This window comes from Salmo salar, chromosome ssa23 (assembly GCF_905237065.1).
Source record: "Salmo salar chromosome ssa23, Ssal_v3.1, whole genome shotgun sequence".
NCBI classification, from domain to species: Eukaryota; Metazoa; Chordata; class Actinopteri; order Salmoniformes; family Salmonidae; genus Salmo; species Salmo salar.
Window position 1 is genome coordinate 44,127,276 of NC_059464.1, and position 12,991 is coordinate 44,140,266.

General features: G+C 46.2%; 1 protein-coding gene across 3 annotated transcripts in view; it reads left to right on the forward strand.

Annotated features, from left to right (window-relative positions):
* LOC106584724 (centrosomal protein of 152 kDa-like) overlaps positions 1 to 12,991 on the forward strand; it is a 59,951-nt gene that overhangs the window by 3,112 nt on the left and 43,848 nt on the right. For 2 of the 3 annotated variants that reach the window (XM_014170251.2, XM_045706083.1), the window contains exon 3: positions 9,402 to 9,511. In XM_014170251.2, coding sequence (XP_014025726.2) covers positions 9,402 to 9,511 — 110 coding nt within the window. Of the gene's footprint in view, positions 1 to 5,403; positions 5,945 to 9,401; positions 9,512 to 12,991 lie in introns of those variants that run through there. The other variant, XM_014170252.2, reaches the window with a different exon arrangement.

The window sequence follows — 12,991 nt, forward strand, 5'->3', positions numbered from 1 at the left end:
ACTATCAGGTTTTTCAACAGGACCCAACATACCTCCAGGCTGTGTAAGGGCTATTTGACCAAGGAGTGTGATGGAGTGCTGCATCAGATGACCTGGTCTCCACAATCACCTGACCTTGACCCAATTGAGAAGGTTTTGGATGAGTTGGAGTGAAGGGAAATCAGCCAACAAGTGCTCAGCATATGTGGGAAGTCCTTCAAGACTGTTGGAAAATAATTACAGGTGAAGCTGGTTGAGAGTATGCCAAGAGTGTGCAAAGCTGTCATCAAGGCAAAGGGTGGCTACTTTGAAGAATCAAAAATCTAAAATATATTTAGATTTTTTTTTAATTCCTTTTTGGTTACTACGTGATTCCATATGTGTTATTTCATAATTTTGATGTCTTCACTATTGTTTTACAATATAGAAAATAGTACAAATAAAAACCCTGGTACTTATCTATCTTATCTATCTTATCTTGCTATGCTAGCTTGTGGGTAGAAGCTGTTCAGGGTCCTGTTGGTTCCAGACTTGGTGCATTGGTACCGCTTGCCATGCGGTAGCAAAGAGAACATTTTATGAATTGGATTGTCTTTGACAATCTTTTGGGCCTTCCTCTGACACCGCCTGGTATAGAGGTCCTGGATGGCAGGGAGCTTGGCCCAAGTGATGTGCTGGGCCATACGCTCTACAACCCTCTATATCGCCTTGCGGTTGGATGCTAAGTAGTTGCCGTACCAGGCGGTGATGATGCAGCCATTCAAGATGCTTTCAATGGGGGAGCTGTAGAACTTTTGAGGATCTGAGTGCCCATGCCAAATCTTTTCAGCATCCTGAGTGTGGAACAGGTGTTGTCGTTAGAGGTCGACCGATTAATCGGAATGGCCGATTTTAATTAGGGCCGATTTCAAGTTTTCATAATAATCGGTTTTTTGGGATTTTTATTTTTTACACCTTTATTTAACTAGGCAAGTCAGTAAAGAACACATTCTTAGTTTCAATGACGGCCTAGGAACGGTGGGTTAACTGCCTTGTTCAGGGGCAGAACGACAGATTTTTACCTCGTCAGCTCTGGGATTCAATCTTGCAACCCTTATGGTTAACTAGTCCAACGCTCTAACCACCTGCTTTACATTGCACTCCACGAGGAGCCCTCCTGTTACGCGAGGGCAGCAAGAAGCCAAGGTAAGTAGCTAGCAAGCATTAAACTTACCTTATAAAAAACAATCATAATCACTAGTTAACTACACATGGTTGATGATATTACTAGTTTATCTAGCCTGTCCTGCGTTGCATATAATCGATGTGGTGCGCATTCGCGAAAAAGGACTGTCATTGCTCCAACATGTACCTAACAATAAACATCAATGTCTTTCTTAAAATCAATACACAAGTATATATTTTTAAACCTGCATATTTAGCTAAAAGAAATCCAGGTTAGCAGGCAATATTAACCAGGTGAAATTGTGTCACTTCTCTTGCGTTCATTGCACGCAGAGTCAGGGTATATGCAACAGTTTGGGCCGCCTGGCTCGTTGCGAACTAATTTGCCAGAATTTTACGTAATTATGACATAACATTGAAGGTTGTGCAATGTAACAGGAATATTTAGACTTAGGGATGCCACCCGTTAGATAAAATACGGAATGGTTCCGTATTTCACTGAAAGAAAAAAGGTTTTGTTTTCGAGATGATAGTTTCCGGATTCGACCATATTAATGACCTAAGGCTCGTATTTCTGTTTGTTTTATCATATTATAATTAAGTCTATGATTTGATAGAGCAGTCTGACTGAGCGGTGGTAGGCATCAGCAGGCTCGTAAGCATTCATTCAAACAGCACTTTCGTGCGTTTTGCCAGCAGCTCTTCGCAATGCTTCAAGCATTGCGCTGTTTATGACTTCAAGCCTATAAACTCCCAAGATTAGGCTGGCAATACTAAAGTACCTATTAGAACATCCAATAGTCAAAGGTATATGAAATACAAATGGTATAGAGAGAAATAGTCCTATAATAACTACAACCTAAAACTTCTTACCTGGGAATATTGAAGACTCATGTTAAAAGGAACCACCAGCTTTCATATGTTCCCATGTTCTGAGCAAGGCACTTAAACGTTAGCTTTCTTACATGGCACATATTGCACTTTTACTTTCTTCTCCAACACTTTGTTTTTGTGTTATTTAAACCAAATCGAACATGTTTCATTATTTATTTGAGGCTAAATTGATTTTATTGATGTATTTTATTAAGTTAAAATAAGTGTTCATTCAGTATTGTTGTAATTGTCATTATTACAAATAAAAAAAATAAAAAAAATGGCCGATTAATCGGTACCGTTTTTTGTTGTTGGGGGCATCCAATAATCGGTATCGGCGTTGAAAAATCATAATCGGTCGACCTCTAGTTGTCGTGCCCTCTTCAGGACTGTGTTGGTGTGTGTGTGCTGTGGACCATGATAGAGCCTTAGTGATGTGGACACTGAAAAACAGTAGCTATGCCAACGCACTTAATCAGCATATTTAATAACCACGTTAGTCAGGGCTCATTTGAAGTGATGTTAATTAACTTCTCTTTGGAATGCATGGGCTTTGCCAAGGTTGAGCATAGACAGTGAAATGTCTGATTTTAAGTTTTATTTTTATTTTTTATGATTGTCGAACGTAGATAGACATGTTCTTTAGATTTACTGAAGAGGGTCTGGGTCGGTCTTGTCATCCGGCAAATGTGTCATGACATCATCTCTAATATTGTGGTATTTTTAGGCAGAAATCATCTGTGGTCACACTGCCCCACTCTTCAGTAGTGTATCTGTACAGTGGGTCAGTGGGAATCTCTTCAGTAGTGTATCTGGTCAGTGGGTCAGTGGGAATCTCTTCAGTAGTGTATCTGGTCAGTGGGAATCTCTTCAGTAGTGTATCTGGTCAGTGGGTCAGTGGGAATCTCTTCAGTAGTGTATCTGGTCAGTGGGTCAGTGGGAATCTCTTCAGTAGTGTATCTGTACAGTGGGTCAGTGGGAATCTCTTCAGTAGTGTATCTGTACAGTGGGTCAGTGGGAATCTCTTCAGTAGTGCATCTGGTCAGTGGGTCAGTGGGAATCTCTTCAGTAGTGTATCTGTACAGTGGGAATCTCTTCAGTAGTGTATCTGGTCAGTGGGTCATTGGGAATCTCTTCAGTAGTGTATCTGGTCAGTGGGTCAGTGGGAATCTCTTCAGTAGTGTATCTGTACTGTGGGTCAGTGGGAATCTCTTCAGTAGTGCATCTGGTCAGTGGGTCAGTGGGAATCTCTTCAGTAGTGTATCTGTACTGTGGGAATCTCTTCAGTAGTGTATCTGGTCAGTGGGAATCTCTTCAGTAGTGTATCTGTACAGTGGGAATCTCTTCAGTAGTGTATCTGGTCAGTGGGTCAGTGGGAATCTCTTCAGTAGTGTATCTGGTCAGTGGGTCAGTGGGAATCTCTTCAGTAGTGTATCTGTACTGTGGGTCAGTGGGAATCTCTTCAGTAGTGTATCTGGTCAGTGGGTCAGTGGGAATCTCTTCAGTAGTGTATCTGGTCAGTGGGTCAGTGGGAATCTCTTCAGTAGTGTATCTGGTCAGTGGGTCAGTGGGAATCTCTTCAGTAGTGTATCTGGTCAGTGGGTCAGTGGGAATCTCTTCAGTAGTGTATCTGTACAGTGGGTCAGTGGGAATCTCTTCAGTAGTGTATCTGTACAGTGGGTCAGTGGGAATCTCTTCAGTAGTGTATCTGTACAGTGGGTCAGTGGGAATCTCTTCAGTAGTGTATCTGTACAGTGGGAATCTCTTCAGTAGTGTATCTGGTCAGTGGGTCATTGGGAATCTCTTCAGTAGTGTATCTGGTCAGTGGGTCAGTGGGAATCTCTTCAGTAGTGTATCTGTACTGTGGGTCAGTGGGAATCTCTTCAGTAGTGCATCTGGTCAGTGGGTCAGTGGGAATCTCTTCAGTAGTGTATCTGTACTGTGGGAATCTCTTCAGTAGTGTATCTGTACAGTGGGAATCTCTTCAGTAGTGTATCTGGTCAGTGGGTCAGTGGGAATCTCTTCAGTAGTGTATCTGGTCAGTGGGTCAGTGGGAATCTCTTCAGTAGTGTATCTGTACTGTGGGTCAGTGGGAATCTCTTCAGTAGTGTATCTGGTCAGTGGGTCAGTGGGAATCTCTTCAGTAGTGTATCTGGTCAGTGGGTCAGTGGGAATCTCTTCAGTAGTGTATCTGGTCAGTGGGTCAGTGGGAATCTCTTCAGTAGTGTATCTGGTCAGTGGGTCAGTGGGAATCTCTTCAGTAGTGTATCTGGTCAGTGGGTCAGTGGGAATCTCTTCAGTAGTGTATCTGGTCAGTGGGTCAGTGGGAATCTCTTCAGTAGTGTATCTGGTCAGTGGGTCAGTGGGAATCTCTTCAGTAGTGTATCTGGTCAGTGGGTCAGTGGGAATCTCTTCAGTAGTGTATCTGGTCAGTGGGTCAGTGGGAATCTCTTCAGTAGTGTATCTGTACTGTGGGTCAGTGGGAATCTTGAGGAAGGTAAGCCCTTATGATATAGCCTGGCGTTTTTGTGTTTCTAAGACACCGCCTGCTCCAAACAGATGTCAGTGTGTTACTCACCTCTCAGCCATCTGCTCTGTTCAACCCTGAACCTGTTACCTGTTACCTGTGCTGGGATATTATTGACCCAGGCAGGCAGCCTGTTGTCATACTGAAGCTAGCTCTGCTCTGTTCAACCCTGAACCTGTTACCTGTGCTGGGATATTATTGACCCAGGCAGGCAGCCTGTTGTCATACTGAAGCTAGCTCTGCTCTGTTCAACCCTGAACCTGTTACCTGTGCTGGGATATTAATGACCCAGGCAGGCAGCCTGTTGTCATACTGAAGCTAGCTCTGCTCTGTTCAACCCTGAACCTGTTACCTGTGCTGGGATATTATTGACCCAGGCAGGCAGCCTGTTGTCATACTGAAGCTAGCTCTGCTCTGTTCAACCCTGAACCTGTTACCTGTGCTGGGATATTATTGACCCAGGCAGGCAGCCTGTTGTCATACTGAAGCTAGCTCTGCTCTGTTCAACCCTGAACCTGTTACCTGTGCTGGGATATTAATGACCCAGGCAGGCAGCCTGTTGTCATACTGAAGCTAGCTCTGCTCTGTTCAACCCTGAACCTGTTACCTGTGCTGGGATATTATTGACCCAGGCAGGCAGCCTGTTGTCATACTGAAGCTAGCTCTGCTCTGTTCAACCCTGAACCTGTTACCTGTGCTGGGATATTAATGACCCAGGCAGGCAGCCTGTTGTCATACTGAAGCTAGCTCTGCTCTGTATTTTCTCTTTTGTTAAAAAGTGAAACTTCATAATGTCTCTCTCTGTCTGTCTCATACTCTCTGTAGTGTGAAGCTAGAGCAGAGTTGCATTCAACTAGATTTGACTAGACCAGACCTCTCACTCTATGGATTATAAAACAGCAGAGTTGCATTTTACTAGACTAGATCAAGCTTGGATGGATTATTGAAGCCCTGACTGGACTGGATTATCATTGGATTAACATTGCGTTAAAAAACTGCATTTATTCTACAGAGAACTGACTACATTTTTGCTTCTATGCTGTACGTACAGGAGGCTGTTATGCGCAACAAGTCAGTCATGTGAAAACTGTTTGTCTGCTCCACTTAACCAGGCTGTATGATGTGTGAGAGCCAACAATAGAGTCATCTGACTGGGAACACAAGGCTAGCCTAGAACATGTCTGGCCGTTTTGCCTTCGAATGTTTCATCGTCGCACAAGAATGATCCTCTGTGTGACGAGACCAGACTGGAATGGAGCTGAAGTAGATGTGTTTCCTCACTTCTGTTGATAACTCCCTGAGTGGGACATTTTAGTGAGTCCTGCTCTGGTTGGGGATATGCGTCCTATGATTGAGGACACAGTGGAAAATGTGAGGAACATCCAACAGTCCTTATGGGAAGTAAGTAGCTGTCTATGCCTTTTCCTGTTCCGGTCTACTCAGGCTACGGTCTACTCAGGCTACGGTCTACTCAGGCTACGGTCTACTCAGGCTACGGTCTACTCAGGCTACGGTCTACTCAGGCTACGGTCTACTCAGGCTACGGTCTACTCAGGCTACGGTCTACTCAGGCTACGGTCTACTCAGGCTACGGTCTACTCAGGCTACGGTCTACTTTATGCTACAGTCTACTCAGGCTACGGTCTACTTTATGTTACAGTCTACTTTATGCTACAGTCTACTCAGGTTACAGTCTACTCAGGTTACAGTCTACTTTATGCTACGGTCTACTCAGGCTACGGTCTACTCAGGCTACGGTCTACTCAGGCTACGGTCTACTTTATGCTACAGTCTACTCAGGTTACAGTCTACTTTATGCTACAGTCTACTCAGGCTACGGTCTACTTTATGCTACAGTCTACTCAGGTTACAGTCTACTCAGGTTACAGTCTACTTTATGCTACGGTCTACTCAGGCTACGGTCTACTCAGGCTACGGTCTACTCAGGCTACGGTCTACTTTATGCTACAGTCTACTCAGGTTACAGTCTACTTTATGCTACAGTCTACTCAGGTTACAGTCTACTTTATGCTACAGTCTACTCAGGCTACGGTCTACTTTATGTTACAGTCTACTTTATGCTACAGTCTACTCAGGTTACAGTCTACTCAGGTTACAGTCTACTCAGGCTACAGTCTACTCAGGCTACAGTCTACTCAGGTTAGAGTCTACTCAGGTTAGAGTCTACTCAGGTTAGAGGCCTACTCAGGTTAGAGGCCTACTCAGGTTAGAGGCCTACTCAGGTTAGGGTTAGAGGCCTACTCAGGTTAGAGGCCTACTCAGGTTAGAGGCCTACTCAGGTTAGAGGCCTACTCAGGTTAGAGGCCTACTCAGGTTAGAGGCCTACTCAGGTTAGAGGCCTACTCAGGTTAGAGGCCTACTCAGGTTAGAGGCCTACTCAGGTTAGAGGCCTACTCAGGTTAGAGGCCTACTCAGGTTAGAGGCCTACTCAGGTTAGAGGCCTACCCCATGCTACGGTCTACCCCATGCTACGGTCTACCCCATGCTACGGTCTACCCCATGCTACGGTCTACCCCATGCTACGGTCTACCCCATGCTACGGTCTACCCCATGCTACGGTCTACCCCATGCTACGGTCTACCCCATGCTACGGTCTACCCCATGCTACGGTCTACCCCATGCTACGGTCTACCCCATGCTACGGTCTACCCCATGCTACGGTCTACCCCATGCTACGGTCTGCCTCATGCTACGGTCTGCCTCATGCTACGGTCTGCCTCATGCTACGGTCTGCCTCATGCTACGGTCTGCCTCATGCTACGGTCTGCCTCATGCTACGGTCTGCTTCATGCTACGGTCTGCTTTATGCTACGGTCTACTTTATGCTACGGTCTACTTTATGCTACAGTCTACTTCATGCTACAGTCTACTCGGACTTCTTCATGCTACAGTCTACTTCATGCTACAGTCTACTTCAGGCTACAGTCTACTCTGGCTACTTCATGCTACAGTCTACTTTATGCTACAGTCTACTTTATGCTACAGTCTACTTTATGCTACAGTCTACTTTATGCTACAGTCTACTTCAGGCTACAGTCTACTTCAGGCTACAGTCTACTCGGGGCTTCTTCATGCTACAGTCTACTTCAGGCTACAGTCTACTTCAGGCTACAGTCTGCTACAGTCTACTCCAGGCTACAGTCTACTCCAGGCTACAGTCTACTCCAGGCTACAGTCTACTCAGGCTACAGTCTACTCGGGCTACAGTCTACTCGGGCTACAGTCTACTCCAGTCTACTCCAGGCTACAGTCTACTCCAGGCTACAGTCTACTCCAGGCTACAGTCTACTCCAGTCTACTCCAGGCTACAGTCTACTCCAGGCTACAGTCTACTCCAGGCTACAGTCTACTCCAGTCTACTCCAGGCTACAGTCTACTCCAGGCTACAGTCTACTCCAGGCTACAGTCTACTCCAGTCTACTCCAGGCTACAGTCTACTCCAGTCTACTCCAGTCTACAGTCTACTCCAGTCTACAGTCTACTCCAGGCTACAGTCTACTCCAGGCTACAGTCTACTCCAGGCTACAGTCTACTCCAGGCTACAGTCTACTCCAGGCTACAGTCTACTCCAGGCTACAGTCTACTCGGGCTCCATACTGAAATGGCACCCTATTTCCTGTATAGTAACTTTTTGAGCATGGCTGGTCAGAAAGTAAGTCAACTAAAGGGAAAAGGGTGCGTTTTCAGCCTTACTCTTCACTCAGGGCTCCCTGTCGCTCTGGGTCGTGTAGAGCACGTGTATTTATGTTGATGGCTGTCAGGGAAACCTGTCGTGAGAGTCTGTTCGCCTGGGCATGACGCCTGACGTAGTGAAGAGTTGCTGTCTTTCTGTTGGACATTAGGTGAGGAGGAGCTAAGCTTTTTCTCCACGCTGGCTTGTTTATCTCCACGCTGGCTTGTTTTTCTCCACGCTGGCTTGTTTATCTCCACGCTGGCTTGTTTATCTCCACGCTGGCTTGTTTATCTCCACGCTGGAGGTTATTTGCTCCTTACAGTTTGTGTCAAATCAGAAATGACTACAGTGAAAATGGAAAAATGCTTTTCACATGTTGGATTTTGGAGGAGAGATGCACTTTAAAAATTGGCATTTGTTTGTTTAGAAATAAATACTTATCTTTTAAGCAGTCCTGTGAACATTCTCCAGGTTTTCTATAACTCCTGAGACTCCTGGCTGAGGGAATTCGTTGAACTATTTGAGCGGTTGCCCCCACTGTTTTCCTAGACTGTCACTGTATAACTCTGTAACCAAGGTAACTACAGAACAGTGAATCATATCCCCTTGTTTCTTCTTCTCTAGCTCCACAAGCTGCTCACTGACCTGCCTGATGACGTGTTGTTTCTTCTTCTCTAGCTCCACAAGCTGCTCACTGACCTGCCTGATGACGTGTTGTTTCTTCTTCTCTAGCTCCACAAGCTGCTCACTGACCTGCCTGATGACGTGTTGTTTCTTCTTCTCTAGCTCCACAAGCTGCTCACTGACCTGCCTGATGACGTGTTGTTTCTTCTTCTCTAGCTCCACAAGCTGCTCACTGACCTGCCTGATGACGTGTTGTTTCTTCTTCTCTAGCTCCACAAGCTGCTCACTGACCTGCCTGATGACGTGTTGTTTCTTCTTCTCTAGCTCCACAAGCTGCTCACAGACCTGCCTGATGACGTGTTGTTTCTTCTTCTCTAGCTCCACAAGCTGCTCACTGACCTGCCTGATGACGTGTTGTTTCTTCTTCTCTAGCTCCACAAGCTGCTCACTGACCTGCCTGATGACGTGTTGTTTCTTCTTCTCTAGCTCCACAAGCTGCTCACTGACCTGCCTGATGACGTGTTGTTTCTTCTTCTCTAGCTCCACAAGCTGCTCACTGACCTGCCTGATGACATGCTGGAGGACAGCAGAGACTCCTCCTCTCCTGAGCTGGACTGCTCTGCCTGCAGCAACACAGACACACGGGACAGGTAAGGTTATTTATTTTCAGCCAGAGACAGAGATGAAATAGAGAGGGACTATAGTAGTAGTAGTAGCAGCAGCAGCAGAGGGAGAATAGTAGTAGCAGCAGCAGCAGAGGGAGAATAGTAGTAGCAGCAGCAGCAGAGGGAGAATAGTAGTTGCAGCAGCAGCAGAGGGAGAATAGTAGTAGCAGCAGAGGGACTATAGTAGTAGTAGTAGCAGCAGAGGGAGAATAGTAGTAGTAGTAGCAGCAGAGGGAGAATAGTAGTAGTAGTAGCAGCAGAGGGAGAATAGTAGTAGTAGCAGAGGGACTATAGTAGTAGTAGCAGCAGCAGAGGGAGAATAGTAGTAGTAGCAGCAGCAGAGGGAGAATAGTAGTAGCAGCAGAGGGACTATAGTAGTAGTAGCAGCAGCAGAGGGAGAATAGTAGTAGTAGTAGCAGCAGAGGGAGAATAGTAGTAGTAGTAGTAGCAGCAGAGGGAGAATAGTAGTAGTAGCAGCAGCAGAGGGAGAATAGTAGTAGCAGCAGCAGCAGAGGGAGAATAGTAGTAGTAGTAGCAGCAGAGGGAGAATAGTAGTAGTAGTAGTAGCAGCAGAGGGAGAATAGTAGTAGCAGCAGCAGCAGAGGGAGAATAGTAGTAGTAGCAGCAGCAGAGGGAGAATAGTAGTAGTAGCAGCAGCAGAGGGAGAATAGTAGTTGCAGCAGCAGCAGAGGGAGAATAGTAGTAGTAGTAGCAGCAGAGGGAGAATAGTAGTAGTAGTAGTAGCAGCAGAGGGAGAATAGTAGTAGCAGCAGCAGCAGAGGGAGAATAGTAGTAGTAGCAGCAGCAGAGGGAGAATAGTAGTAGTAGCAGCAGCAGAGGGAGAATAGTAGTGTGCAGCAGCAGCAGAGGGAGAATAGTAGTATAGTAGTAGCAGCAGAGGGAGAATAGTAGTATAGTAGTAGCAGCAGAGGGAGAATAGTAGTAGCAGCAGCAGCAGAGGGAGAATAGTAGTAGTAGCAGCAGCAGAGGGAGAATAGTAGTTGCAGCAGCAGCAGAGGGAGAATAGTAGTATAGTAGCAGCAGAGGGAGAATAGTAGTATAGTAGTAGTAGCAGCTGCAGAATGAGAATAGTAGTAGTAGCAGAGGGAGAATAGTAGTAGTAGTAGTAGCAGCTGCAGAATGAGAATAGTAGTAGTAGCAGCAGAGGGAGAATAGTAGTAGTAGTAGTAGCAGCAGAGGGAGAATAGTAGTAGTAGTAGTAGCAGCTGCAGCAGAGGGAGAATAGTAGCAGCTGCAGCAGAGGGAGAATAGTAGTAGTAGTAGTAGCAGCTGCAGCAGAGGGAGAATAGTAGCAGCTGCAGCAGAGGGAGAATAGTAGTAGTAGTAGTAGCAGCTGCAGCAGAGGGAGAATAGTAGCAGCTGCAGCAGAGGGAGAATAGTAGTATAGTAGTAGCAGCAGCAGAGGGAGATTAGTAGTAGCAGCAGCAGAGGGAGAATAGTAGTAGCAGCAGCAGCAGAGGGAGAATAGTAGTAGCAGCAGCAGAGGGAGAATAGTAGTAGTAGCAGCAGCAGAGGGAGAATAGTAGTAGTAGCAGCAGCAGAGGGAGAATAGTAGTATAGTAGCAGCAGCAGAGGGAGAATAGTAGTAGTAGCAGCAGCAGAGGGAGAATAGTAGTAGTAGCAGCAGCAGAGGGAGAATAGTAGTAGCAGCAGCAGAGGGAGATTAGTAGTAGTAGTAGCAGCAGAGGGAGAATAGTAGTAGTAGTAGCAGCAGCAGAGGGAGAATAGTAGTAGTAGTAGCAGCAGCAGAGGGAGAATAGTAGTAGTAGTAGTAGCAGCTGCAGCAGAGGGAGAATAGTAGTAGCTGCAGCAGAGGGAGAATAGTAGTAGTAGTAGTAGCAGCTGCAGCAGAGGGAGAATAGTAGCAGCTGCAGCAGAGGGAGAATAGTAGTAGTAGTAGTAGCAGCTGCAGCAGAGGGAGAATAGTAGTATAGTAGTAGCAGCAGCAGAGGGAGATTAGTAGTAGCAGCAGCAGAGGGAGAATAGTAGTAGTAGTAGCAGCAGCAGAGGGAGATTAGTAGTAGTAGCAGCAGCAGAGGGAGAATAGTAGTAGTAGCAGCAGCAGAGGGAGATTAGTAGTAGTAGCAGCAGCAGAGGGAGAATAGTAGTATTAGCAGCAGCAGAGGGAGAATAGTAGTATTAGCAGCAGCAGAGGGAGAATAGTAGTAGTAGCAGCAGCAGAGGGAGAATAGTAGTAGTAGCAGCAGCAGAGGGAGAATAGTAGTATTAGCAGCAGCAGAGGGAGAATAGTAGTAGTAGCAGCAGCAGCAGAGGGAGAATAGTAGTAGTAGTAGCAGCAGAGGGAGAATAGTAGTAGTAGCAGCAGCAGAGGGAGAATAGTAGTAGTAGCAGCAGCAGCAGAGGGAGAATAGTAGTAGCAGCAGCAGAGGGAGAATAGTAGTAGTAGCAGCAGCAGAGGGAGAATAGTAGTAGTAGCAGCAGCAGAGGGAGAATAGTAGTAGTAGTAGCAGCAGCAGAGGGAGAATAGTAGCAGCAGCAGCAGAGGGAGAATAGTAGTAGTAGCAGCAGCAGCAGAGGGAGAATAGTAGTAGTAGCAGCAGCAGCAGAGGGAGAATAGTAGTAGTAGTAGCAGCAGCAGAGGGAGAATAGTAGTTGCAGCAGCAGCAGAGGGAGAGTAGTAGTAGTAGCAGCAGCAGAGGGAGAATAGTAGTAGTAGTAACAGCAGCAGAGGGAGAATAGTAGTAGTAGCAGCAGCAGAGGGAGAATAGTAGTAGTAGCAGCAGCAGAGGGAGAATAGTAGTAGCAGCAGCAGAGGGAGAATAGTAGTAGTAGCAGCAGCAGAGGGAGAATAGTAGTAGTAGCAGCAGCAGCAGAGGGAGAATAGTAGTAGTAGCAGCAGCAGAGGGAGAATAGTAGCAGCAGCAGAGGGAGAATAGTAGCAGCAGCAGAGGGAGAATAGTAGTAGTAGCAGCAGCAGAGGGAGAATAGTAGTAGCAGCAGCTGCAGCAGAGGGAGAATAGTAGTATAGTAGCAGCTGCAGCAGAGGGAGAATAGTAGTATAGTAGCAGCTGCAGCAGAGGGAGAATAGTAGTATAGTAGCAGCTGCAGCAGAGGGAGTATAGTAGTATAGTAGCAGCTGCAGCAGAGGGAGTATAGTAGTAGTAGCAGCAGCAGAGGGAGAATAGTAGTATAGTAGCAGCAGCAGAGGGAGAATAGTAGTATAGTAGCAGCAGCAGAGGGAGAATAGTAGTAGTAGCAGCAGCAGAGGGAGAATAGTAGTAGTAGCAGCAGCAGAGGGAGAATAGTAGTAGTAGCAGCAGCAGAGGGAGAATAGTAGTAGTAGCAGCAGCAGAGGGAGAATAGTAGTTGCAGCAGCAGCTGAGGGAGAATAGTAGTAGTAGCAGCAGCAGAGGGAGAATAGTATAGTAGCTGCAGCAGAGGGAGAATAGTATAGTAGCTGCAGCAGAGGGAGAATAGTAGTAG